Source organism: Artemia sp. Qi Xiang Cuo, chromosome 16 (genome assembly GCF_049724085.1).
Source record: "Artemia sp. Qi Xiang Cuo chromosome 16, ASM4972408v1, whole genome shotgun sequence".
NCBI lineage: Eukaryota > Metazoa > Arthropoda > Branchiopoda > Anostraca > Artemiidae > Artemia > Artemia sp. Qi Xiang Cuo.
In genome coordinates, this window is record NC_142809.1 from 41,933,812 (window position 1) to 41,961,354 (window position 27,543).

At 36.4% G+C, this 27,543-nt stretch overlaps 1 protein-coding gene across 1 annotated transcript in view; it reads right to left on the minus strand.

The window, feature by feature from the left end:
* Nucleotides 1-465: 465 nt before the first annotated feature.
* Nucleotides 466-27,543, minus strand: part of LOC148942921 (kynureninase-like) — a 168,129-nt gene continuing 141,051 nt past the window's right edge. Inside the window, exons 7-9 of the mRNA XM_089102125.1 lie at nt 27,003-27,218; nt 24,412-24,618; nt 466-679 (exon numbers count right to left, since the gene is read on the minus strand). Of these exons, the coding sequence (XP_088958251.1) occupies nt 563-679; nt 24,412-24,618; nt 27,003-27,218 (540 nt within the window). The 3' untranslated portion in view covers nt 466-562. The remainder of the gene's footprint in view (nt 680-24,411; nt 24,619-27,002; nt 27,219-27,543) is intronic.

Genomic DNA, 27,543 nt, shown 5'->3' on the forward strand with positions numbered 1-27,543 from the left:
AGGCTATTGCCACACACAAATTCACATCAACTATCAGAGGTTATTTTACAGGAAAATAATCAATTTTAGGGTAGAAGTAGATTTTTAGCTTCGAAATGACGTACAAGAAACTCTTTAACACTGTTTATTCTTTTGACATGCAAACACCCGTCTATCAGAAGAGGTAAAACAACAGCAACTTTAAGAACACAACAAAATATAAGAAAACATCGTGACAAAGAGGTGACCGTTCTACGTAGAAGTTGGATTTCGGAAGATTTTGTATGTTGATGCAAAATAGTCACTCTGCGACCTTGATTTTTTTGCTGATTTCAAACCTCATGAGAATATGGTAATAGATTAATCTAATGTAAAAATAAAATATTTAAGGACGCCTCAAATTGCCCAAACTATATTTATGTACGATATTAACTTAGTCCCTGTCCCTATACGTTGGCTAAAGCGATACCACAAAAAAGGCTAAAATAAATAAAGAACTCAACAAAGCTTGTATTAGAGGTGTTGTAATAGAATGATATAAAATCCTTACGAAGTAACGAGGAAAACCAAGCATAAATTTTCACTAGCTCTCAGCTTCAAGGACTTTCTTGAGGATTATAACAAATCGATAGACTTCTTCATATTTGTTGTAGAGTGGGGTAGGAGCAATTCGCATCACTGAGGGAAGTCTTACGTCACACTACAAAGAAAAAAATGTTCTATCTCTTAAAGTAGTCCAGAAATTACAAAATTTGACGTAAAGTGTCTTATGAAAAAGATATTGATAAATACCAATATTCAAGTTTTTAGTTGTTTTAAAGAAGAATAAAGGATAACTATAAAATTTAAACAAGAGGAGATACAAGAAGCCAACTTAAAACGAATAGAGATTGTTATGACAAACAAAAATCGGCTTGAAACCAACATAAAATACCAAGAATAGTCGATACAAGTTCAAAACGAACACAAAGTACAACAATTAAAAGTCAGGATTACTACCCTTTCAATTTCCCTTTTAAGACAGTTATAAGCAGGGTATTTGGCGTCTTACAAAAAAATAAGCACTGTCCTTCGAATCCTGCAAACTAATGTTTTTAGCTATAAATTTTCTTTTCAATAAAATAGAAGTGATGCAAAAACAAAAATATGAACAAAACTAATCAAAAAGGATTACCAAACATGTACTTACAAACTGTTTATAAAACACCTCATATTCAAGAAGATACAAGTGAAACTATTGGATTTTCTGTATTTTTTTTCAGATACAGTATTTTATGCTTTAGTGCTATTATGTCCAAACGGCAATTCTAAAGAAATTTGAGGATATTACGGGCCCTCAAAATTAGTCAATTTATTGTCTTAGTTGTTGATGGTTCAATAGAATTTTATTTGAATCAAAAATTTTTATTTAGTAACTTTGGGAAAGCCATACCGTATACCCTTTAATTCAAGGTATTTTCATTCCACACTGTTTTTTAAAATAAAAGCCCTTAAAAAGTCAAGGATAATTAAAATGGTTGTCTCTAAATATTACTAGCCTTAAAATTAGACCATTTATTGTCTTAGTGTTTGATGGTTCAATAATATTTTATTTCAATAAAAAGATTTCGTTTCGTAAATTTTAAGAAAGCCAAACCGTATCATCATTAATTCAAGGTTTTTGCATTCCACACTGTTTCTTAAAGATAAAGGATCTTAAGAAATCAAAAATGATTAAAAAGATTGTTTCTAAATATTATGGACCCCTAAAATTAGACCATTTATTGCCTTAGTGCTCGATGATTTAATAATGTTTATTTCAATAAAAATGATTTTATTTCGCGAATTTTGAGAAAGCCATATCGTATCATCTTTAATTCAAGGTAGTTTCATTCCACACCGTTTTTTAAGATAAAGGTTTAATACACTTCCCATACTTTTAGATTCGTTGCCGAATTTCGATCCTAAAAAAAAAAGTTAGCCAGGAATTAAAGCTAACTTGATCTATCGACCAGCCATTGCTACAAGTTTCCAAAACCACGCCTGTCAAGTGTAATTAAAGTAATTTATAACATCCTAATTTTAGTTCTGAGTCTAACCTATCTATTTATCAGAATGTTTCCCCACTGGAAACACACTCCGACCCCGCAATTTACATTTTATTTGCATCCATCTGCCTTAACAATAAAACTAAATAAGAAGATGAAGCTTACCACTTGTTCAATTTTATTGGCTCCTAGCATCAACTGTTTATCCTCATTCATTCCAAGTTAAAGCAACTTAGTTTTCTTAATTTGACTTTTTTAGCCTATTTCTGCCCCTTGAACCACAAGAGAATTTAAACTTTATTTATGACGCTAACACTTTCTTATTCAGGATGCTAGAATCATCATGATAATCTAAGCCTAAGAAAGTCTTAATTTACCACTTAAAACCAGTATACTTCATCTTATTCTGAGTAGTATCCGCTCTAGGGTTTCCACGAAATGCCCTCCCAGGATTCCGATAACAACCCTGAATTCCGACAACAACCCTGGATTCTGACGACATCCCTGGAAGAAACTCCTCCAGAATACGACCACAGCCCTGTTTCAAGCAGGACAGCAGGTGTTTGTTACGTCATAGGGAGGGGACTAAGAGATGCAGGTGTTACATCAATGTTTATACTGAGAAGACAAATCCCCCTGGTTTTAAAGACACCCTGTTTTAAATGGTCAGGTATTATGTAATAGCGGATAGCACAATCTTGTGTAACCTTGCTTCAGAGCCCTCGGGGACCAGTCGGGAAACCCCGCTTGTAACTGAGCACAGCGCAAACGTGGGTATTGCGTAGTGACAGAGCGCACGCGGGAATTATGTAATGACAGCGCACACATAGGTGTTACGTAATGGGAGCGCGCACATCAATGTCACATAATACTTTTTTGAGATTTAATTTTTCATCGAGACATTTTTCTTTAAGACATTTCAAGACATCTCAAGGTTTTTCGTAAGAGATTTTTCTTTAGTTCTTACGCAATGAGAAATGTTTACGAATGAGGCATTCTTACGTGATATGTCTCTTCAGAGTCCATAGGGGAATCCCCAACTTTTAATTGAGGAGGACACACACGTTGGTTGTTGCATAATACTTTTTTTGATACTTTATTTTTCATTCAATGCATTTTTTCTCAAACCGTTTCTAATATTCTAATAAAACCGTTTCTAATATTCTGTTCCGAGGAATATATTCTAGGAATACGCCAATTACACGGTAATGAGACTTATCATGCTCAAATCGATTAAATGTTTTCCAACCCTTTCCGCATTAGTGCACAAGCGTCTCCAATCCTATTGACTCTTACATTATTAAATGCACCTGCCAGTTTTCCGCACTTATGTGATCTAGACATACAGAAGCTACTTAGTTTTACTGTTAGATATTTCATTGCGTAAATTATTGGGTATATAAGCTTTAACCTAAATAATGAATCTAAAAAGACACGGGCCTTTGGACATACAAAGTTTATTGAAAAAAAAAACGTTATAGACCTGTGAAATCACATAAAAAGCACTAAAAAAAACCGGCAAACGTAAAAACAAAATATAAAAAGACCTGACATACGATAAAATATAAACAAAAACAGCTTTAATCAAAGAACGATGGGGGTGTCAAAAAAGCTATTCAAGGGGGGTTTGATATTAGAGATAAATTTTTATGCTCTATAGAGATTTCCGAGAGCCTTTAATGAAGTACAACATTTTAGACAGGACTATGTGGAAAAAAACATGAAAGGGCTTATAAGTGGATGAAATATAAACAAAAACATCCTTAAATTGAAGAAAAATGGGGGGGGGCTCCTTGGAAGCAATTCAATCTGGGCCCAATCACCCAATTGAACCAGGACCCTAGCAAGCAATTCAAACGGAAGTTCCTAACGTAGCCATCGAAGGACCCTAGCCACCAATTAAATCAGGACTCGTAGCAACTTTTTCCAGCGAGAGGGAGGGGGAGGTTGATATTAGAGCTAAATTTTTGGGTTCTATTGAGGTATTTCCGAGAGCCTTTAACGAAATACAGCGTTTTTGAGACAAGAATATGCAAATGAAAAACAACAAAACTTGAAAAGGCTTGTAAGAGGATGAAATATCAGCAAAATATGCGTAAATAAAGAAAGATTGGGGGTCCTAGCATAGAAAACAATCAAGACTCAATCACCCAATTCAACCAGGATCCTAGAGAGCAATTTCAACGGAAAGTCCTAACCTAGCCATTGGAGGACCCTAGAAACCAATTAAACCAGGACCCCTAGCAGCGTTTTTCATCGGGGGGGTGGGATTGATACTAGAACCAAATTCTTATGCTCTATTTAGGTATATCCGAGACTGGGGCGACGTGGCAGCAGATATGCAGATGACCTCTAGTCATCCAGATACCAGAAAGCTGTGCCAACTACTAAAAGAAGCAACTGGGAAAAGTAAAAAGATCTCAACTGGATTGGGAGGCGAAGATGGAACTCTTCAGTCAGGATAAGATGACATAATCGCAAGATGGCAATACAACTTCCAGAAGCTGCTTAACCCCACTCACAACATCCATTCCACTCAAACACCCCTCAATATTAGCGCCACTAGACTCCATCCCAGAAACCGTAACCATAACTCACTACCACCGAGTCAACAAGCCCCATACAGCAACGTTAATGTTCACCCTACCTCAATAGAAGAGATCAAGGAGGCAACCAAGAAGCTGAGGAGTCACAAGGCACCAGGCACAGATTATATCCCGAGAGAAGTCTGCAAAGCTGCTCCTATTCTCGCTGAGAAACTACACAAGCTCGTTTGCTCAATCTGGTCTCAGAAACGGTTTCTTCAGGAATGGCAAGACTCAGTTATACTGCCTGTCTTCTAGATAGGTGACCGCACTAAATGCAAAAACTACAGAGGGATCTCACCTATGACAATTGCGGCAAAGATCTTTGCAATGATTCTGCTTAACCGATTCCGCAAAGGCCACAAAGAAAGAACCCACCCCAACCAATCTGGTTTCCGAGTTCTCATGGGCTGTATTGACCAACGCTTCACCTTGAGACAGATTTTTGAACATAGAGCCAAGCGTCAACAAATCACCATCACTGTCTTCATTGACTTCATTACAGCCTTCGATTTAGTTATCCGGGGAGGAATCTGGTTGGCAATGGAAGAGGACTGTGTCCCACCTACAATCATACGACTCATTCAGGCTTATTGTCAACACACACGCGCTTGCATCAAGGTGAACGGAGAACTGTCTCCGCAATACGATATCGACTTCGGTGTGAGGCAAGGGTGTGTACTCCCGAACTACTCATTTTTGTCATCGATTGAGTAATGAAAAAAGCAATGCTAAAATTCGGAGGAGTTGAGGTTAGCCCTGATTTCAGTACCACTGCCCTGGATTATGCCGATGATGTCGCTCTTCTTCGCAAATCCGTTGACAAAGCCAAGAAAACGCTTCTGAAAGTCTCCGAAATTGCTGCCCCAGTGGGGGTCAAGATCAATATTGACAAGACTAAAGCTATGTCTAATGCTCCAGATATAAACTCTACCCCTATAACCCTTAACCGTAGGCAGATTAAAGTAGTCAATAAATTCAAGTATCTCGGATCATACATTAACATTAACGGCGGATGCAGCGAAAAAATCCAATGCCACATTGCATCAGCTTCCGCTGTCTTTGCACAGCTGTTGAAGCCGCTATGGAAAACGAAGGAAATCCATCGGAAAAAAATTCTTATTTACGATGCCTTCATCCGGTCAGTCTTAGTCTAAGGCTGTGAGACGTGGCCCTTATAAGTCACCGAGGCACACGCCCTCAACAATTTTGAGCACAGATGCCTGAGGAGCATATTGGGGTTACGACTCAGCGACCAAATCCCAAATACGGTCATCCGCCAAAGATGCAACCCGAAGTAAGACATCACGTCTATTGACGCCACCCCCTGTCCTGGTTCGGCCATGTTTGCCGAAGACCAGCCGAGACTTTCACAAATCAAAGCTTACGCTGCAAACCAGCACCTGAATGGAGGAGACGACATGGAGGACAAAAAAAAACTTGGCTTAACACAGTCAAATCGACCTCGAGCCAATCGGCAGATTCCAGAGACAAGGTCGTAGATAGGACCCTTCATGGCTTGAAATTATCGCCCCATTAACCCAAGACCGTAACCTGTGGAATTCAACAGTCCATCAGATCCTGTCGTCAGGGAGAGCTACATAGCTTGTGTCCTGATCCAAGTACAAATAAGTAAATAAGTAATACACGAGAGCCTTTAACTAAATACAGCCGTTCTGAGACAGGACTACGCAAATGCAAAAATAACATGAAAAGGCTTATAAGAGGATGAAATATAAACAAAAACATTAGTAAATTAATGAAAGATGGGGGGTCCTAGCAAGCAATTAAATCAGGACCCAATCACCCAATTCAACCAGAACTCAAACAACCTTTTAAACGGGGGAGGGGTTGATATTTAAGCTAAATTTTTAGGATCTATTGAGGTAATTCTGAGAGCCTTTACCAAAATACTGCGTTTTTGAGACTGGACTATTCAAATGGAAAAAAACTAAACCTGAAAAGGATGAAATATAAACAAAAATATGCGTAAATTAAAGAAAGATGGGGGGGCACTAGCGACTTTTTCCACCGGATGATGGGGGTTGATATTAGAGCTAAAATTTCAAACTCTAGTGAGGTATTTTCGAGAGCCATTAACGAAAATGCAGCGTTTTTTGAAACAAGACTATGCAAACAGAAAAAACAAAACATGAAAAAACCTGACATATAATAAAATATAAGCAAAAACACGCGTAAATTAAAGAGAAATGGCGGGAGGTTCCGAGCATCCTTTTCCACCGGAGGGACGGGGGGTTGACAATAGAGCTAAATTCTTAAGGCTCTATTGCTGTATTTCCAAGAACCTTTAACGAAATACAGCGTTTTTTAGACAGGAACATGCGAATGGAAAAAAAAAACATGAAAAGGCTTATACAAGGATGAAATATAAACATGCGTAAATTAACGAAAGATGGGGGGTCCTAGCAAGCAATTCGATCAGGACCCAATCACTCAATTCAGGCAGGACCCTTGCGAGCAATTTCAACGGAAGGTCCTAACCTAGTCATCGGAGAACCGGAGAGATGGGTAGAAATTAGAGCTAAATTTTTAGGCTCTATTTAGGTATTTCCGAGAGCTTTTATGGAAATATAGCGTTTTTTAGAGAGGACCATGCAAATGGAAAAAAACCAAATCGTATGATTTGAGAGATTTTTGTGGTGTTGTCTCATGTTTATCTTTTCTGTGCTTCTATGCCTCGGTTGAAGTTTCAAAGTACACTTTGGAAGCTTTTCGTTTGAAATATATGACTTAGGATATTCTTGTAGTCTTGTGTTGTGGTTTGTATTGTCTGTGCTACCTCATTTAATCTTTCAAAATGCAATTTGGAAGTTTTTTGTTAGCAACGTACGACAAAAGATTTTCGTAGTGTAGTGTCGTGGTTTATCTTGTCTTTGCTACCTCAAGTGATGTTTCAAAGTACGCTTTGGAAGTTTTCCATTTAAAGGGTATGACTTAGGATATTCTTGTAGCATTGTGTCGTGTTTTATATTGTCAGTGCTACATCAGTTGATGTATCAAACTGCATTCTGGAAGTTTTTCGTTTGGAACGTATGACTTAGGATGTTTTTCTAGTGCTGAGTCGTGTTTCATCTTGTCTGTACTACCTCTGTTGATGTTTCAAAGTGCATTTTGAAAGTTTTTCGTTTGGAAAGTATAATATTTTTGTAGTGTTGTGTCGTGGTTTTATGTTGTCTGTGCTACCTCAGTTGTTGTTTTATAGTGTATTTTGGAAGATTTTCACTTGTAATGCATGACTGAGGATATTTTTGTAGTGTTGAGTTGCGGTTTATTATGTCTCTGCTACCTCAGTTGAGGTTTCAAAGTGTATTTTGGAAGGTTTTCGTTTGAAACATATGACTTAGGATATTTTTTGTAGTGTTGTTTCGTTGTTTACTCTTGGCTGTTCTGCCTCAGTTGATATTTCAAAATGCATTTGGCAGTTTTTCGTTTGAACTTATGACTTAGGATATTCTTGTAGCGTTGTTTCGTGGTTTATCTTGTCAGTGCTACCTCAGTTGACGTTTCAAAGTGCATTTTTGAAGTTTTTAGCTTGATACGTATGACTAAGGATATTTTTGTATTGTTGTTTCGTCGTTTATCTTGTCTGTGCTACCTCAGTTGATGTCTTAAAGCACATTTTGGAATATTTTTGTTAGAAAAACTAAGATATTTTTGAAGTGTTGTTTCTTGGTTAAACTGGTCTATGCTACCACATGTTGATGTTTCAAAGTACGTTTTGGAAAAATTCGTTTGAAATGTATGACTTAGGATATTTTTATAGTGTTTTCTCAGGGTTTACCTTGTCTTTGCTACCTCAGTTGATGTTTTAAAGTGCATTATGGAAGTGTTTCGTTTAAAACCTATGACTTGAGATATTTTTCGTAGTGCTATGCCGTCGTTTAGCTAGCCAGTGCAACCTCAGTTGATGTTTCAAAGTGCATTTTGTAAATTTTTTGTTTGAAACGTATAGCTTAAAATATTTTTGTAGTGTTGTCTCATTGTATATCTTGCCTGTGCTACCTAAGTTAATGTTTCAAACTGTACTTTGGAAATTTTCGTTTGAAACGTATGAATTAGGATATTTTAATAGTGTAGTGTCGTGGTTTATCTTGTCTCTGCTACTTCAGTTGATGTTTCATGGTGCATTTTGAAAGTTTTCCATTTGAAATGTATAACTTAGCATATTTTGTTTTGTAGTGTTTTGTCATGATTTATCTTGTCTCTGCTACTTTAGTTCATGTTTTGAAGTGCATTTTGGAAATTTTTCGTTTGAAACGTATGACTTAAAATAATTTGTAGTGTTGTCTGATGCTTTATCAAAGGATGAAATATAAACAAGCGTAAATTAATAAAAGATGGGGGGTCCTAGCAAGCAATTCGATCAGGACCCAATAACCCAATTCAGGCAGGACCTCTATTGAGGTATTTCCGAGAACCTTTAACGAAATACAGCTTTTTTAAGGCAGGACTATGCAAATGAAAAACAAACAAAACATGAAATGGCTTATTAACAAAAAACATGAGTAAATTAAAGAAAGATAGGGGGGAGTGGTCCTAGCAATCAATTCAATCAGGATCCAATCACCTAATTCAACCATAACCCTAGCAACCTTTTTCACGGGAGTGGGGGTATTAGAGAGAAAAAAATAGGCTCTATTGATGTATTTCTGAGAGCCTTTAACGAAATACAGCGTTTTTAAGACAGGACTATGCAAATGGAAAAAACAAAACATAAAAAGGATGAAATATAAACAAAAACATGCGTAAATTAAAGAAAGATCAGGGGGGGGGGTCCTAGAAAGCAATTTAGTCAGGATCCAATCACCAAAGGATCCTAAATCAACCAGAACCCTAGGAACCTTTTCCAAAAGGGGGGGGGGAGATATTAGAGAAAAATTTTACGCTCTATTGAGGTATTTCCAAGAGCCTTTAACGAAATACAGTGTTTTTGAGACAGGACAATGCAAACAGAAAAAATAAAACGTGAAAAGAATGAAATATAAATAAAAATATGCATAAATTAAAGAAAGATTGGGTGGGGGGGGGGGGTCCTAGCAACCTTTTCAACCGTGGGGGAGGGCGTTGATATTAGAGCTAAATATTTAGAGGTATTACCGAGAGTCTTTAACGAAATATAGCGTTTTTGACACAAGACTATGCAAACAGAAAAAACAAAACATGAAAAAACCTGACACAGGATAAAATATAAACAAAAACACACATAAATTAAAAACAGATGGGGTGGGGGGGTAGTTCTAGCAACCTTTTCCATCGGCGGGGGGAGGTGATTGATTTTGGAGCTACATTTTTAGGCTCTATTGAGGTATTACCGAGAGCCCTTAACGAAATACAGCGTTTCTGAGACAGGGCTATGCAATTGGAAAAAAAAACTTAAAAAGGCTTACAAAAGGATGAAATACAAACAAAAACATGTTTTAATTAAAGAAAGATCCTAGCAGGGAATTCAATCAGAACCCAATCACCAAACTCAACCAGGACCCTAATGAGCAATTCCAACGGAAGGTCCTTAACGAAATACAGCGTATTTGAGACAGGACTATGCACATGAAAAAAAAATGAAAAAGGCTTATAAAAGGATGAAATATAAACAGAAACATGCGTAAATTAAAGAAATATGGGGGAAGGGGGTCCTAGCAATCAATTACAGAGGAGGCGGGGGGGGGGGGGGGGGGCTACTAAAAAAGAACAATATTTAAAAGACCCAAACAAAAAGCGATTTTAAGATACCCCTATCCAAAAAAAGAAGATGTAGGACAATCCAATGAATTAAACCAAATTTCAAATATATATTTGAAACCAAGCCACAAAAAATGTTAAATAAACTCAATACACCTTACAAGAAATTCCAACCCAGACATGGGTTACCCGCCCCCCCCAAATAATAAGGATAAAATTAATATATATATATATATATATATATATATATATATATATATATATATATATATATATATATATATATATATATATATATATATATATATATATATATATATATATATATATATATATATATATATATATATATATATATATATATATATATATATATATATATATATATATATATATATATATATATATATATATATATATATATATATATATATATATATATACTATATATATATATATATATATATATATATATATATATATATATATATATATATATATATATATATATATATATATATATATATATATATATATATATCTATATATATCTATATATATATATATATATATCTATATATATATATATATATATATATATATATATATATATATATATATATATATATATATATATATATATATATATATATATAAACATGAAAAATCAAGACAATAAACAATTTCTTAAAATTCTTTTGAAACTACCAAACAAGTGAAACTCTTGAGCTGACTCTGGTAGTCTCTTCCAAACGATATGACAAGCAGTTAATAGATTAAAGTCAGACCTCACCGATTGAGTAAATAAAATATTAATACTCCTTGAATTGCGAAGGTGATGCGAAGACCTATCAGTGACAAAAGAAGGAGTAGTTTGAAGGGCTGTGGGAACATCACCATAAAGCTGATGAAAAGTGAAAGACGCGCACGAAAGAATGTAGAAAGACTGCAAATCAAGTAATAGGCTAGTTGGGTTGGATGTAGAACAATTTGTTTCCTGTATAAGCCTTCTTGCCTTATCATATAACTTAGAAAGTGGTTTCAAAAAAGAAGAGAAAGTTGACATCCATATTGTAGGGCAATAAGAGACGTAGGACTGAACTAAGCAATGGAACAAGTGTTTAGAAGTGATCCAGGAAAAATGCGTTTTAGCTTCCTCAAAATTCCAAGACTCCTTGAGATATTCATATTAATTAGTCCAATAAAATGCTTGAATGAAAGGTTTTCTTCGAGAAGAATACCGAGAAATCGGACATTTCGATCCTTAGGTCTACTTAGAGAGCCCCTTGAAAGCTGGATATTAGTTAACTCAGGGGCCGCCAGAGAAATACGGGAAAAAATTAAAATTAGCAACATTTAGGTCAAGGCAATTTGCATCAAACCAAAGAACGACTCTCTCAAAAAGGTCAACTAATTTGGGGAGCATCTTAGACTCAGTTCCTACTACAGTACCAATGATACTGTCATCAGCGAAAGCAACGAGAGTGTCCACATCCTGCGAAAACGATAGATTTTTTTAGCATTGAAAGATTCAGGATGACATAGGCGACAGCAAACTGTAGATTTTTGTTTCTTAACCACAAGTATAAGGTCATTAACATAAATCAAAAACAGAAACGGTCCAAGAACAGAGCTTTAGGGAACACCAAGCTCAATTTTAGACGAAAAGATGGGAAAGGGAATCTACGGAGGTATTTCTACCTGACAAATAGGAATCAAACCAAGCATGAGCCTGTCCTCTTACACCATTGTGTGATAGCTTATACATCAGAATTTTGTGAGTTAAAGAGTCAAAACAGCAGGAATCAAACCAGAGTCAAGCGCGATGTGGAGAAAATTTAAAAGACTTACACCCACATGCTCCGTAGAATGTTTAGCTCGGAAGCCAAACTGAAAATCATGAAAAAATCTATTAGCCTCTAGAAAAGCAAGCAGACGGGAAAGCATGGTCTTTTCAAAAATTTTGCTAAAAACAGACAGCAAAACATATAGGACGATAATTGGCTGGATCATTTCTTGGTCCACCTTTATATAAAACAATAACTCTAGCTCGCTTAAGAGAATTGGGGAAAATCCCATTTGCAAAAGCAAGATCTACAAGCTTCGTCAATGGAGAAATAACTGAAGGAAGAATTTACTTAACTACCATAGTTGGAATACAGTCAGGGCCAGACGACGAAGAACCCTTCAAGCTATTTCCAATCCTGGCTACTTCAACCTCAGAAGCAGGATATAACACTTTCGATTTGAGACAAGGCGGACCAAAATAAGATTTGTAATCTGGTTGTGACTGTGAAGACCTGACTGAAGAAGCAGTGGTTTTCCCAATATTGGCAAAATATGATGTAAATGCTTCTTGAACAGATGGAAGACCCTCAACAACCACATCACCAACTACAAGACTTGTAGGGATAGAAGGATCCGGAGAAGAACGTTTGAGGACGGAACTGATCACTTGCCAAATTTTTCGAATATCTTTCCCACAATCCGAGAATTTTTTGGAATAGTAAAGGAATTTGGCGTTCCGGCACAAAGAATTAAAAACATTCCTGTAGAGTTTGAATTGCTGAAGACGTGCAGCCTTCAAAGATGGCTTTGCTGTTTTATAAGCTTTCCAAAGATTATATTTCTTCTCCAACTCTTTAGAAGACCAGGGGTCATCCATGGGTTAAGAGGAATAGATCTTTTTGTCCTTGAAGTAGAGGGGGACAGAGCACATACGTGCTCTGTCCCCTCCACATCTTTATTTTATTTACGCATGTTTTTGTTTATATTTCATTCTTTTATAAGCCTTTTCATGTTTTGTTTTTTTCGATTTGCATTGTCCTGTCTCAAAAACCCTATATTTTGTTAAGGGCTCTCGGAAATACATCAAAAGAGCCTAAAAAATGTAGATCCAATATCAATCCCCCGCCCCCCGGTCCTCCGAGGGCTAGGTTAGGACCTTCCGTTGAAACTGCTCACTAGGGCCCTGGTTGAATTTGGTGATTGTGACCTGATTGAATTGCTTCCTAGGACCCCCCCCCGTATCTTTCTTTAATTCACCCATATTTTTGTTTATATTTCATCCTTTTATAATCCTTTCCATGTTTTGTTTTGTCCATTTGCATAGTCCTGTCTAAAAAAAAGCTGTATTTCGTTAAAGGTTCTCGGAAATACCTCAATAGAGACTACAAATTTAGCTTTAATATCATCCCCTCCCCCCATTGGTTGCTAGTGTTCTCCGATAGCTAGGTTAGGACCTTCCGATGGAATTGCTCGCTAGGGTCCTGGTTGAATTTGAGATTGGGTCCTGATTGAACTGCTTGTTAGGAGCCCCCCTCCCCCTCTTTCTTTTATTTACGCATGCTTTTGTTTATATTTCAATTCTTTTATAAGCCTTTTCATGTTTTGTTTGTTTCGATTTGCATAGTCCTGTCTCAAAAACGTGTATTTCGTTAAAGGCTCTCGGAAATACCTCAATAGAACCTAAATATTTTGCTCTAATATCAGTCCCCTCCTCTGGAATTGCTTGCTACCCCCTCCCCATCTTTCTTTAATTGAAGCATGTTTATGTTTATATTTCATCCTTTTATAAGGCTTTCATGTTTTGTTTCTTTTTTGTTTTTTTTTCATGTGCATAGTCCTGTCTCAAAAACTCTGTATTTTGTTAAATGATCTCGGAAATACCTCAATAGAGCCTAAGAAATTAGCTCTAATATCGACCCCCCTCCTCGGATATTGGTTTTTGGGACCCCCTCCCCCCCATATTTATTCAATTTACGCATGTCTCTGTTTATATTTCATCCTTTTATAAGCCTTTTCATGTTTTTTTTTTCATGTACATAGTCCTGTCTCAAAAACGCTGTATTTTGTTAAAGGCTCTCAAAATACCTCAAGAGAGCCTAAAAATTTAGCTCTAATATCAACCCCGCCCCCTTGGTGGAAAAGGTTTCTAGGGGTCCCGGTTTAATTGGTTGCTAGGGTCCTGGTTGAATTGGGGATTAGGTCCTGATTGAATTGCTTGCTAGGACCTCCCCATCTTTCTTTAATTTACTGATGTTTTTGTTTATATTTCATCCTTTTATAAGCATTTTCATGTTTGTTTTTTTCAATTTGCATAGTCCTGTCTCAAAAACGCTATATTTCGTTAAAGGCTCCCGGAAATACCTCAATAGAGCCTAAAAATTTAGCTCTGCTATCAATCCCATTCCCCCCCCCCCAGTCCTCCGATGCCTAGGTTAGGACCTAAAAATTTTACGTCTAATATCAACCCACCCTCAGGTGGAAAAGGTTGCTAGGGGTCCCACTTTAATTGGTTGCTAGGGTCCCCCGATCGCTAGGTTAGGACCTTCCGTTGGAATTGATCGCCAGGGTCCTGGTTGAATTGGGGATTAGGTCCTGATTGAATTGCTTGCTAGGACCTCCCCATCTTTCTTTGATTTACTTATGTTTATGGTTCTATTTCATCCTTTTATAAGCATTTTCATGTTTGTTTTTTTCAATTTGCATAGTCCTGTCTCAAAAACGCTATATTTCGTTAAAGGCTCCCGGAAATACCCCAGTAAAACCTAAAAATTTAGCTCTGCTATCAAACCCCTCCCCCCCCTAGTCTTTCGATGCCTAGGTTAGGACCTAAAAAATTTATGTCTAATATCAACCCACCCCCAGGTGGAAAAGGCTGCTAGGGGTCCCACGTTAATTGGTTGCTAGGGTCCTCCGATCGCTAGGCTAGGACCTTCTGTTGGAATTGCTCGCTAGAGTCAGGGTACTGGTTGAATTGGAGATTGGGTCCTGATTGAATTGCTTGCTAGGACCCTAACTTACGCATACTTTTGCTTATATTTCATCCTTTTATAAGCCTTTTTATGTTTTTTTTTTCAATTTGCATAGTCCTGTCTCAAAACGCTACATTTCGCTAAAAGCTCTCAGAAATACCTGATTAGAGCCTAAAAATTTAGCTCTAATATCCACCCCCCTCCCTTTGCTTTTCCCTTTGCAAGACTTTGCATAGTCCTGTCTCAAAAACGCAATATTTCGTTAAAGGCTCTCGGAAATAGCACATTAGAGCCGAAAAACTTATCTCTAACATCAACCCCCTCCCCCGGTTCCTCCAATGGCTAAGTGAGGACCTTCCGTTGAAAATGCTCACTAGGTTCCTGGTTGAATTGGGGATTGGGTCCTGCTTGAATTGATTGCTACAACGAAACAATAATAAAAAAAAAGAGAAAAACGAGGATTATACATTGATTGCTAGGACCGCCCCCCCTCTTTCTTTAACTTACGCATGTGTTTGCTTATATTTCATCCTTTTATAAGCCTTTTTATGGTTTTTTTTTTCAATTTGCATAGTCCTGCCTCAAAACGCAATATTTCGTTAAAGGCTCTCGGAAATACCACATTAGAGCCTAAAGACTTAGCTCAAATATCAACCCCCCTCCCCAGGGGCCTCCGAAGGCTAGGTGAGGACGTTCCATTGAAAACATTCACTAGGGTCCTGGTTGAGTTGCGGATTGGGCCTTGAGTGAATTGATTGGTAGGACCCCCCCCCCCCCTCTTTCTTTAACTTACGCATGTTTTAGCTTATATTTCATCCTTTTATAAGCCTTTTTTTGTTTTGTTTTTTCAATTTGCATACTCCTGCCTCAACAACGCAATATTTCGTTAAAGGCTCTCGGAAATACCACATTAGAGCCTAAAGACTTAGCTCTAATATCAACCCCCCTCTCCCGGGTCCTCCGAGGGCTCGGGGAGGACGTTCCATTGAAAACATTCACTAGGGTCCTGGTTGAGTGGGGGATTGGGTCTTGACTGAATTGATTGGTAGGACCCCCCCCCCTGTCTTTCTTTATCTTACGCATGTTTTAGCTTATATTTCATCCTTTTATAAGCCTTTTTTTGTTTTGTTTTTTCAATTTGCATACTCCTGCCTCAACAACGCAATATTTCGTTAAAGGCTCTCGGAAATACCACATTAGAGCCTAAAGACTTAGCTCTAATATCAACCCCCTCCCCGGGTCCTCCGATGCCTAGGTGAGGACGTTCCATTGAAAACATTCACTAGGGTCCTGGTTGAGTGGGGGATTGGGTCTTGATTGAATTGATTGGTAGGACCCCCCCCCCTCTTTCTTTAACTTACGCATGTGTTTGCTTATATTTCATCCTTTTATAAGCCTTTTTATGTTTTTTTTTCAATTTGCATAGTCCTGCCTCAAAAACACAATATTTCGTTAAAGGCTCTCGGAAATACCACATTAGAGCCTAAAGACTTAGCTCTAAGATCAACCCCCTCCCCCGGGTCCTCCGATGGCTAGGTGAGGACGTTCCATTGAAAACATTCACTAGATCCTGGTTGAGTTGGGGATTGGGTCTTGATTGAATTGATTGGTAGGACCCCCCCCCTCGTTCTTTAACCTACGCATGTTTTTGCTTATATTTCATCCTTTTATAAGCCTTTTTTTGTTTTGTTTTTTTCAAAAGCTCAAATATCAAACCCCCTCCCCCGGGTCCTCCGATGGCTAGGTGAGGACGTTCCATTGAAAACATTCACTAGGGTCCTGGTTGAGTTGCGGATTGGGCCTTGATTGAATTGATTGGTAGGGCCCCCCCCCTCTTTCTTTAACTTAAGCATGTTTTAGCTTATATTTCATCCTTTTATAAGCCTTTTTTTGTTTTGTTTTTTCATTTTGCATACTCCTGCCTCAACAACGCAATATTTCGTTAAAGGCTCTCGGAAATACCACATTAGAGCCTAAAGACTTAGCTCTAATATCACACCCCCTCTCCTGGGTCCTCCGAGGCCGCGGTGAGGACGTTCCATTGAAAACATTCACTAGGGGCCTGGTTGAGTTGGGGTTTGGGTCTTGTTTGAATTGATTGGTAGGACCCCCCCCCCCTCTTTCTTTAACTTACGCATGTTTTTCTTATATTTCATCCTTTTATAAGCCTTTTTTGTTTTGTTTTTTCAATTTGCATAGTCCTGTCTCAACAACGCAATATTTCGTTAAAGGCTCTCGGAAATACCACATTAGAGCCTAAAGACTTAGCTCTAATATCAACCCCCCGCCCCCGGGGCCGCCGATGGCGCGGTGAGGACGGTCCATTGAAAACATTCACTAGGGTCCTGGTTGAGTTGGGGATTGGGTCTTGATTGAATTGATTGGTAGGACCCCCCCCCCCTCTTTCTTTAACTTACGCATGTTTTTACTTATATTTCATCCTTTTATAAGCCCTTTTTTGTTTCGTTTTTTCAATTTGCATAGTCCTGTCTCAACAACGCAATATTTCGTTAAAGGCTCTCGGAAATACCACATTAGAGCCTAAAGACTTAGCTCTAATATCAACCCCCCTCCCCCGGGTCCTCCAAGGGCTAGGTGTGGACGTTCCATTGAAAACATTCACTAGGGTCCTGGTTGAGTTGGGGATTGGGTCTTGATTGAATTGATTGGTAGGACCCCCCCCCCCCTCTTTCTTTAACTTACGCATGTTTTTGCTTATATTTCATCCTTTTATAAGCCTTTTTTTTGTTTTGTTTTTTCAATTTGCATAGTCCTGTCTCAACAACGCAATATTTCGTTAAATGCTCTCGGAAATACCACATTAGAGCCTAAAAACTTATCTCTAATAACAACCCCCCTTCCCCGGGTCCTTCGATGGCTAGGTTAGGACCTTCCGTTGAAAATGCTCGCAAGGGTCCTGGTTGCATTGGGTGATCGGGTCCTGATTGAATTGCTTTCTAGGCCCCCCCCAGCCATCTTTCTTTAATTTATGCATGTTTGTGTTTATAGTTCATCCTTTTAAAAGCCTTTCCATGTTTTGTTTTTTCCATTTCCATAGTCCTGTCTCAAAAATGCTGCATTTCGTTAAAGACTCTCGGAAATACCACATTAGAGCCTAAAAACTAAGCTGTAATATCAACTCCTCCTCCTCTGGAATTGCTTGCTAGGACACCCCCCCCCCCCCTTCTTTCCGATCTTTCTTTAATTTATGCATGTTTTTGTTTATATTTCAACCTTTTATAAGCCTTTTCATGTTTGTTTTTTTTCATGTGCATAGTCTTGTCTCAGAAACGGTGTATTTCGTTAAAGGCTCTCTGAAATACCTCAATAGAGCCTAAAAGTTTAGCTCTAATATCAACCCCCCCCCCCCAGATGGAAAAGGTTGCTAGAAGTCCTGGTTTAATTGGTTGCTAGGGTCCTCCGGTGGCTAGGTTAGGATCTTCCGTTGGAATTGCTCGCTAGGGTCCTGGTTGAATTTGGTGATTGGGTCCTGATTGATTTCCTTGCTAGGATCTCCCCATCTTTCTTTAATTTACTCATATTTTTGTTTGTATTTCATCCGTTTAGAAGCCTTTTAATATTTTCTTTCTTTCAATTTTCATAGTCCTGTCTGAAAAACGCTGTATATCGTTAAAGGCTCTCGGAAATACCACAATAGAGCCTAAAATTTTAGCTCTAACATCAACCCCCTTTCTCTGGAACTGCTTGCTTGGAACCCCCCCCCCCCCTTCCGCATCTGTTTTTGATATACGCATGTTTTTGTTTATATTTTATCCTATGACAGGTTTTTTCATGTAAGTTATGCCCTTGGGGTATATAAGGCTTTTATAGAAAGTGTTGTCGTAGGAACTCCAAAAAGGGCTCGTTCGATTGGAGATTGAAAGGGCTAGTGCCCTTTTTAGTAGTCGGAAGTGATTGGAGAGCAACTAACCCCCCTCTCTTGCCCACCATTTCTCCAAACACATCCAATCGAAATTTTGAGGTAGCAATTTTGCTCAACGTAATTGAAAGTTCTGGACATTAGGTTTTTGAGGATGACAACGCCCCCCCCCCGCCCTCAGGACATGGGTTATAAGTTATGCCCTGGGGGCATATAAGTTTTTTATAGAAAGTGTTGTCGTAGAAACTTCAAAAGGGATCAATCGATTGGAAATTGAAAGGGCTAGTGCCTTTTTTAATAGTTGAAAGTTATTGGAGAGCAACTAACGCCGCTCTCACGCCCGCCATTTCCCCAAACACATCCAATCAAAATTTCGGGTTAGCCATTTTTTGAACGTAGTTTAAAGTTCTGGAAATTAGGTCTTTGAGGATGACAGCCCCCTCACAGTCCTCAGGGCAAGGGTTGTAAGGTATTTATAGAAAACGTTGTCGTAGAAACTCAAAAAGGCCTCATTCGATCGGAAATAGAAAGGGCTAGGCCCTTTGTAATAGTCAAAAGTGATTGGAAGGCTTGACATTTCATGGGCAATACAACAGCACTGCCAAAGGAAAGAACGATGTGGGCACAATGTGTTTTTTTTTCTTCATTCCCGGACACATCGTATCGAAGGTGCTGTCGTAAAAAGGTCGAAAGTGGCTTATTCGATTGGAAATCGTAGTGGCTAGCGCCCTTTTTAATAATAGAAAGTGATTAGAGAGCACCTAGCCCCCCCCCCCCACGCCCATCATTCCCCGAAACACATCCAATCAAAAATATGAGATAGCCATTTTGTTCAGCGTAGTTGATTTCCACACAGAAAATATGTTTTTGAGGAAGACACTCCCCCAAAGCCTTCAGGGCAAGGGTTGTAAGTTATGCCCTGGGGGCATATAAGGTTTTTATAGAAGGCGTTGTCATAGAAAAATAAAAATGAATGTGCATTGTCAGTTTAATATACATATACTGATATATAGTAATCAAAATGTTAATATTATTTGATTTATTAAAGATATAAAAGTAAAAAAAAAAATATTTTTTCAGTAAAGTGCAAATTTTGTTCTGGCCTTGGGAAGGCATAGGGTTTTTTTTCGCCTAACTTAGGTCCATTTCTGCTCGTTTTGAGTTTGACTCGGTTATTTATTGTAATTTCTGTTCTTTTTGGGTTTCATTTATTTATCGATGCTGATTTGTGGGAGTTTCACACTTGGTAGATTATTTGATTTTATTTTTGCTCTTTTTTTGTTTAATGGAGTTCTTTAATTTTCTTTGAAAAACTTACTTTGTAAAAAAATTTTTTTTAATTAGTTTATAGTAAAGATCGATGCGGGTACAGTGTATTTTTTTTTTTTTTTTTTTTTTTTTAGATCAGGGCACTTCGTATCGAAGGAGTTGTCGTAGAAACATCAAAAAGGGCTCATCCGATTGCAAATAGAAAAGGCTAACGCCCTTTTTAATAGTTGAAAGTGATTGGAAGGCACCTAATCCCCCTACCACGCCCACCTTCCCATTTGCTCATTATGTTTAAAAACTATATGTTGCCTTAAGATTAAATCAAAATACACTGTGTTAATGCCAATTCCCAATAAGACATCTCAGCAGTATCCCAAGAACGACTGAGGGTGTTATGTTCAAATTCTCGGGGCTACTTCTACTCTTAAAATTTAAACAAATCAAAATAGCGTAAGTGTATCCAAGTTATCAAAGAAAGTAAACAGATTTTTTTGCGAATGGTATCATGTTTTCTATTTCAGGTCAACTATAGGAGGTATGAAATTAAATTAAACACTACTATTCGTGTCCAGATTTTTAAAAGGGTGTATGTTGTTAAAAAATTTAGAAAATTTTTCTCCAGCACACAAATAGCAGGCCAAACTATAAAGTCTTAAAAAAATGAAAAGATTTAAACTATTATTTTCTTTTTCCCTGAAAAGACTATGTCAATATAAATCGAACAAAAAATAATTAAAAAAATTTTTTCCCCAAAATAAGTTTTTCAAAGAAAAGTAAAGAACTCCATTAAACCAAAAATGAGCAAAAATAAAATCAAATAATCTACCAAGCGTGAAGCTACCACAAATCAGCATCGGTAAATAAATGAAACCCAAAGCGAACAGAAATTACAATAAATAATCGAGTCAAACTTAAAACAAGCAGACTTTAGCATGAGAAGGGCTCAAAATCCCTATGCCTTCCCAAGGGCAGAACATAATTTGCACTTTACTGAAAAAAAACACAAATGAATGTGCATTGTCAGTTTAATATACATATACTGATATTTAGTAATCAAAATGTTAATATTATTTCATTTATTAAAGTTATAAAAGCAAAAACATTTTATTTTTTTCAGTAAAGTGCAAATTATGTTCTGCCCTTGGGAAGGCGTAGGGGTTTTGAGCCCTACTCATGTTAATTTCTGCTCGTTTTGAGTTTGACTTGATTATTTATAGTAATTTCTGTTCGTTTTTCGTTTCATTTATGTATCGATGCTGATTTGTGGTAGTTTCACACTTGGTAGATAATTTGCTTTTATTTTTGTTTATTTTTTTTTTAAAGGAGTTCTTTACTTTTCTTTGAAAAAATCATTTTGTGGAAAAAGTTTTTTTAATTAATATATAAGAAACACACACAGACAAGCTTTGAGAAATCATAAAAAACGACAATTTGTGCTAATTTTTGTGATATTTTGTTTGCAAGGCTTTAAGGGCCATGCATGATTTCTCCTGACGTGGTAGCAATTTTTAATAATTGATAGTGATATTCTCTAATCAGAGTCTAATCAATTTGAGCAAAAATCTAAATCAGTCAGCTTTTTTACACAAAATCTTGGAATAGGTGATAATGAAAACATTTCTATTAACTTTTGTACTCTAGAATGCAATACTTATTTTTAAATGAGCAGATAAATAAAAATCTGAAAACAAGGAGAATATCAATTTGGAATTTCAAGAGCTTGAGGAATTAGAAGGATGTGATTGAAATTTTTTTAACAGGTTCAGATGCAAATATTTCTAGCCTTTCTAAGGATTTTTTGATTAGTTTGCAATTGAAAAATACACACGCCAAGATTATCAATTGATAATTGCTGGTCGGAGCAGACGAAAACATTTGAGTCTTGTATAGTCGAATACTCTTTTCCCAATAATCAGAAGTTGCAATAATCATAAAATATTACATTCATCAGCCAAGTAGAAAAAGTTCCAATATGAGCCTGTCAGGAAATCTCTGGGGAAGGGGGGCAAATGCTACTAAGAACTTTGTTTTCAATAATTTTAGATGGCAATATTTCTGTTTTTTTTTTATTTATAAAGTCCACAATATTTCAATGTATTTAAACATACGTATATAAACATCAGAGGACCTATTGTAGCGGCTGTGATGACTTCAGCCGCGTAGAAGATCAGAAATCACAGAGGATCTCCAACCATATGAACAATAATACCCCTTCTCGCCCAAAAAATTTCTGTAGTAAAAATATTATAAAGGACTTTTCTAACAACACCACTGTTCATCACGAATTTTGACAATATGTTCAAATATTGTCCTAAACTTTTATTGCAATCTGACATTTTAATTCTTAAGCCGAAAAATTGAAAAACGGGGCATTATAAATCAACTTACAATAGCTGATATATACAATTCAACAACAAAAAACCAGGGCTTTAACGGGCTGGTACCGCACATCATATCTTGATTAGGCCTGGCTATGATTTGAAAAATAAACAGAAATTAAATTATTTTTGTCAACTGAAAGTAAGGAGCAGCTTTAGAACTGAAAAGAACAGAAATTCTTCCTTTTATGAGGGAAGCTGTTCTCCCTCAACTCCTTGCTCTTTACTCTAAAGTTTGACTTTTTGTCCAAAATTTTTTAAGAACATTTGCCAAAACACAGGGGCTATTCAATTTGGAAAAGAAGCTTTTTTTTAAAGCACTAGAGAACTTTAGCTTAACGATTGAGGAGTTGAGGAGGGGGAAGTCCCCCTTGTATAGGTAATAATATCAGTTTGTTTTAAGCTTTAAATTTGCTCCTTACTTTCGGTTAAAAAAAACTTGTTTTTTAATTAAGTACACTTCATAAACCTGTATGATTTATGAAGACAAAAAGGGTCAATATTTCAACCCTATCTGTCTAGTTTTTTACGGGTAACAAAGCATTGAGATTTTTGTTTTGTTTTGAAAAGATAATGAAGACGCTATGAAACTTAAAAGCACCTAATAATAAAAAATAAAAGTAATCATAAAAGAATGCATAATACAACGAATTAAAAAATAAGATTAAAAAAAAAAAATATCTTATTTCTTATGAAAAATAAGATAAAAACTCCTAAAGTTCAGTTTATTAACCGTAAGTTTGACTCATCTTACCTTGGATTCCTCATATCATTTTATAGTTCCCGATTTTATAGTTCCCGATTCCCTTGCCTTGAGTCATAGTTATTGAGCCGTTCGACTGAACCAAAGGACCATATCAAATTCCGATCGGGTGTCTCTCAGAAAAAAGGGAGCACGGGAGGGGGAATAGTAGCCCACCAACCTTTTGGACACTTAAAAAAGGAACTGGAACTTTTAATTTCCGTTTGAGTGAGTCGTCTCCAGAGTATCCGGTCGATACAATCAATCCTAGAAAAAAAGCATGCCTCCGTGATATTTCTTATGGCGAAAATCAATATTTCGCATTATTGTAGATATGAGCTAGAAATCTGTACAGTAAGTTCCTCTGATTTGCTGAATCTTATGATAAGAATTCTCCCGTTTTTCCAAAATTTGGCAAATTTTCTCACACTCTTAGCTTTTGATGAATAACATTAAACTTAATGAGTTTTATATATTTGGAACCAGTATAAGACGCCAAAACTGTTCATGAATTAATTTTTTAACCACGCATTCATATTTCTAGTTCATGTTTTCATTCAGGTATTTTCCTAATTAATTAAAATGAAACTTTTTCCACAAAATAAGTTTTTCAAAAAAAAGTAAAGAATCCATTAAACCAAAAATGAGCAAAAATAAAATCAAATAATCTACCAAGCGTGAAACTGCCACAATTCAGCATCGATAAATAAATGAAACTCAAAACGAACAGAAATTACAATAAATAACCGAGACAAACTCAAAATGAGCAGAAATTAACATGAGTATGGCTCAAAATCCCTATGCCTTCCCAAGGCCAGAACATGATTTGCACTATCCTTAGCTATCCTAGCAATCAGTTATCCTAACGATCAGCCTTAATAAATTTCTGTCAAAAAAACTAAGAAATGACACCAAATAGGCTTGAAGTTTACCTCTCCACTCTGTCTCAATTATTTAGATGTTAAAAACGGAAGTTATTAGAAAGTCATAGAAAATCATTTTTTCTCCAGATCTGCTCAAAATTTAGAAATGCAGACGGTAGTTTTATTTAACATGATCAAATAATAAACAAAAGATTTAAATAGTATACCTACCACGATTCCATGTGATTCAAGCTCCTTGTGAACCTCTTTCAAATCTCTTTTAAATACAAAAGACAACTGGCATCCCCTTTCACGTGGTATGGCAGGAGTTATTATTTTGACTTCATCCTTCAATTGGAAGGATATTAACCATTCTAAATATCCTGTCAGTAAGTATTGCTTTGCCATCCGTTCACTTTCTGGAGCTTGATCAAAAATCTGGAAAAAAATTAAGTATTTAATTTTGAAATAGCAGTAAAATACGTACTTTATAGAAAGCGTTGTAGCTGGTTGTGAGCACATCATTTAGTTCACTGTAACTAGCCTGCCGCCAATAGACAGTAGCCAAAGACAGTACCTTGAACTAGGGTAATAGAAATTACAGTGAGTGTTAGAAGATAAGCTGCTCTTCTAACATAATTTAAAGTCTTCTCTCTTGAATGTTTTTTTAGTTAGCTGAGAGTGATAACCTGGTTTCCCCTTTCAAGCTTATTGCTTTTCTTGGCAGGGGAAAAGCGAATAGTGTTTGTTTTCTTTTTTAATAAATGTATATCTCATCTCATATCTCTCATTTAACAGTTTACGAAAAGAAAATAAGCCTTCCCCAGCCAAAAAGACACGGATTGCCTTAATTGGTCCTAGTTTTATGTAAAAGCTCCAACAACCCCCAAAGGCCCCATGTTATGCAAAGGCTACACATTGTTCCTTACTTGTTCAACACGAATGCGCTCCCAATTATATTACTATCACTATTTCTAAGTTGAATTGTCAAAAACGTCTTTTCTATAAAAGTAAAGAGCGACATTACAGACTAAGATTGCAAATTATACCTATCACAAAATAATTTTATATGTTGAGGGGGATTATGTTCTCCCCTTAACACCTTACTCTTTATCTTAACACCTTACTCTTTACCAGTGCATCCTGAAACCATTTTAGAATGGTAATCTATATCCCCTGCGCAATTATCTCATTAAAAGTTAGATTTACAATTTTGATGGAAATTTTGAAAATTGGACCATAAATGTACTTTCGAGGCTACTTACATGTTTGACCCTTTATCCTCCCATATACATCCACATTCCTTATCTTTATATAAACAGATTTTTGGAACCCTATTGGTAATATCAGCATTTTCCATTTCTAATATTTTGTTCCTTTTAGATCTGAAATTCAACTTAAATTAAACATTAAAACATTTTAAATTCAACACTTTGTTATGATACCTGTGAATGCTGACAAGGGGCGATAGAGCCTTAAGTTTAAGTTCGAACGAACTATTTCCCAATATTATACGGCATCTGGCTCAATGTTAATACACCTTGGAATAAAGAGACTTGTTTCCTCGAGAAAAATACGAAGTTCCCTATTTCCATAAGTAAAAACCTGAAACATCAGACTTAAAGTTGTCAGATATGTTGAATTTGATGGTGTAAATTTCACCGGCGTAGCACCTTTTTATGTATTTTTCCAATTTTTATTAAAATATATATTTTTTAATAATAATTTCTTATAGGCATCTTTATATTTAATGAATTCAACATATTTGTAATCAAGAGAAACAGCAAATTCTTTTAATGGATAGCTGTTTTCTTGATTTTTTTTTCTATTAGAGTTTTGGTTTTAATCGGCCCTTCACTCGCTCTATGAACGATGAACGGTTCGAACCATGGTTCACGGTTCGAACGGTTCGAAACTTCGAACCATGAACGGTTCGAAATGAATCTATCTCTGGAACCTTCCAAAATTCATATTTTGAATTTATTCTGTCTTAAAAAACTCCCCAATAAGCGTCATTGATCAGCTTTTGATCTCTTTGCTCCTTATCAGTCTTAGTTCCTTAAAAGAGTTTCTTATACATACAGCACGGTGGCCCTTTGGAAGACAAGGCGTTTATTCGTTCCTATTGGCTGTTACGGCATATCTGCTAAATTTTGTGGTTTGCTTTGAAGATTTTCTAACAATTCGCTGAAATTGATTAAATATGGCATCAGTGAGAAGTCACTGATTCAAGCTTCAGCAGAACATGTCAAAGAGGAATATTAACAAAACAAATAATGAAAATTGCTAGAAAGTCTAAGAAACCATTTTGTTACTTATACTACAGGCCGAAAATAGCAAATGAAATATTTTTTTTATTATCAATAATCTTTTTAAACACTTATTGATGCAAGGAGTTGAAGTGTTTTAAGAGATTCGAAGGCTAATATTGAAATAAAATAGTTTCAGGATCTCAGCATTTTAAACAAATGAAAATTATGTTAAATTATATCTTGAAAACAATAGAAAATAACTCAGATTTTGGACAAGCCGTTAATAAAATTTAACTAAGGAAAATAGGATTATATTTACATTTGTCGGGTGTGCAAAATAGGTAAACTTGCATTAAAGCTTTTTTTTTAAATTAAAATTAAAATTAAAGCTTTTTTGAACCAGATAAGTTAAAAGAAAAGATGGGTCAAAAGAAACAATAAATTAATAGTTCTTTTTATTACATAAAAAAGATCTAAAATTGCTATTCAAAGATGTGAACATTCAGGTTGACCGTCAAAAACAATGAAAAATTAAAGAGTGTGTAAAGTATAATCGAAAAAAAATCGTACCTCAAGGCTTGCCATATGCGGTGCAACTAAAAGTGGTGGTGGATTGCAAAGTCTGAAAGAGTCAGCTCCCTCTGCAATATCTACTTCTTTTCGCATCTCAAATCTCGTTGACTGTGCATTCGACCACCAGCCAGTAAGCTGAGGGTGATGATTTTTACCATGATGCATTTCATGTACGAAAATACCGGATATTCCTCCAGCCCCAGAGTTCAAATACTAAAAAATAAAGTAATCTGCCAGGATTTTCTTCAAAGGATTACGATTTTTCAAACAATATAAGTGTATTTTTCAAAATTAATAGCAAAGCAGTTTTTTTTTCACCAAGGCACTTCGTATCAAAGAACTTGGTGTAGAAGCTTCGGAAGGGGCTAAATCAGTTGGAAATTGAAATTTCGCGTGTCCTTCTTAAGGGACAAAAGTGATTGAAGGGGAGGGGGAGCCAGCCGATCTCCCGTGACCATTTCCCCCTAATTACATTCAATCAAATCTTGAGATAGCCATTTTGAGATAGTCATTTTGTTCAACAGAAAACTTTCCCGCA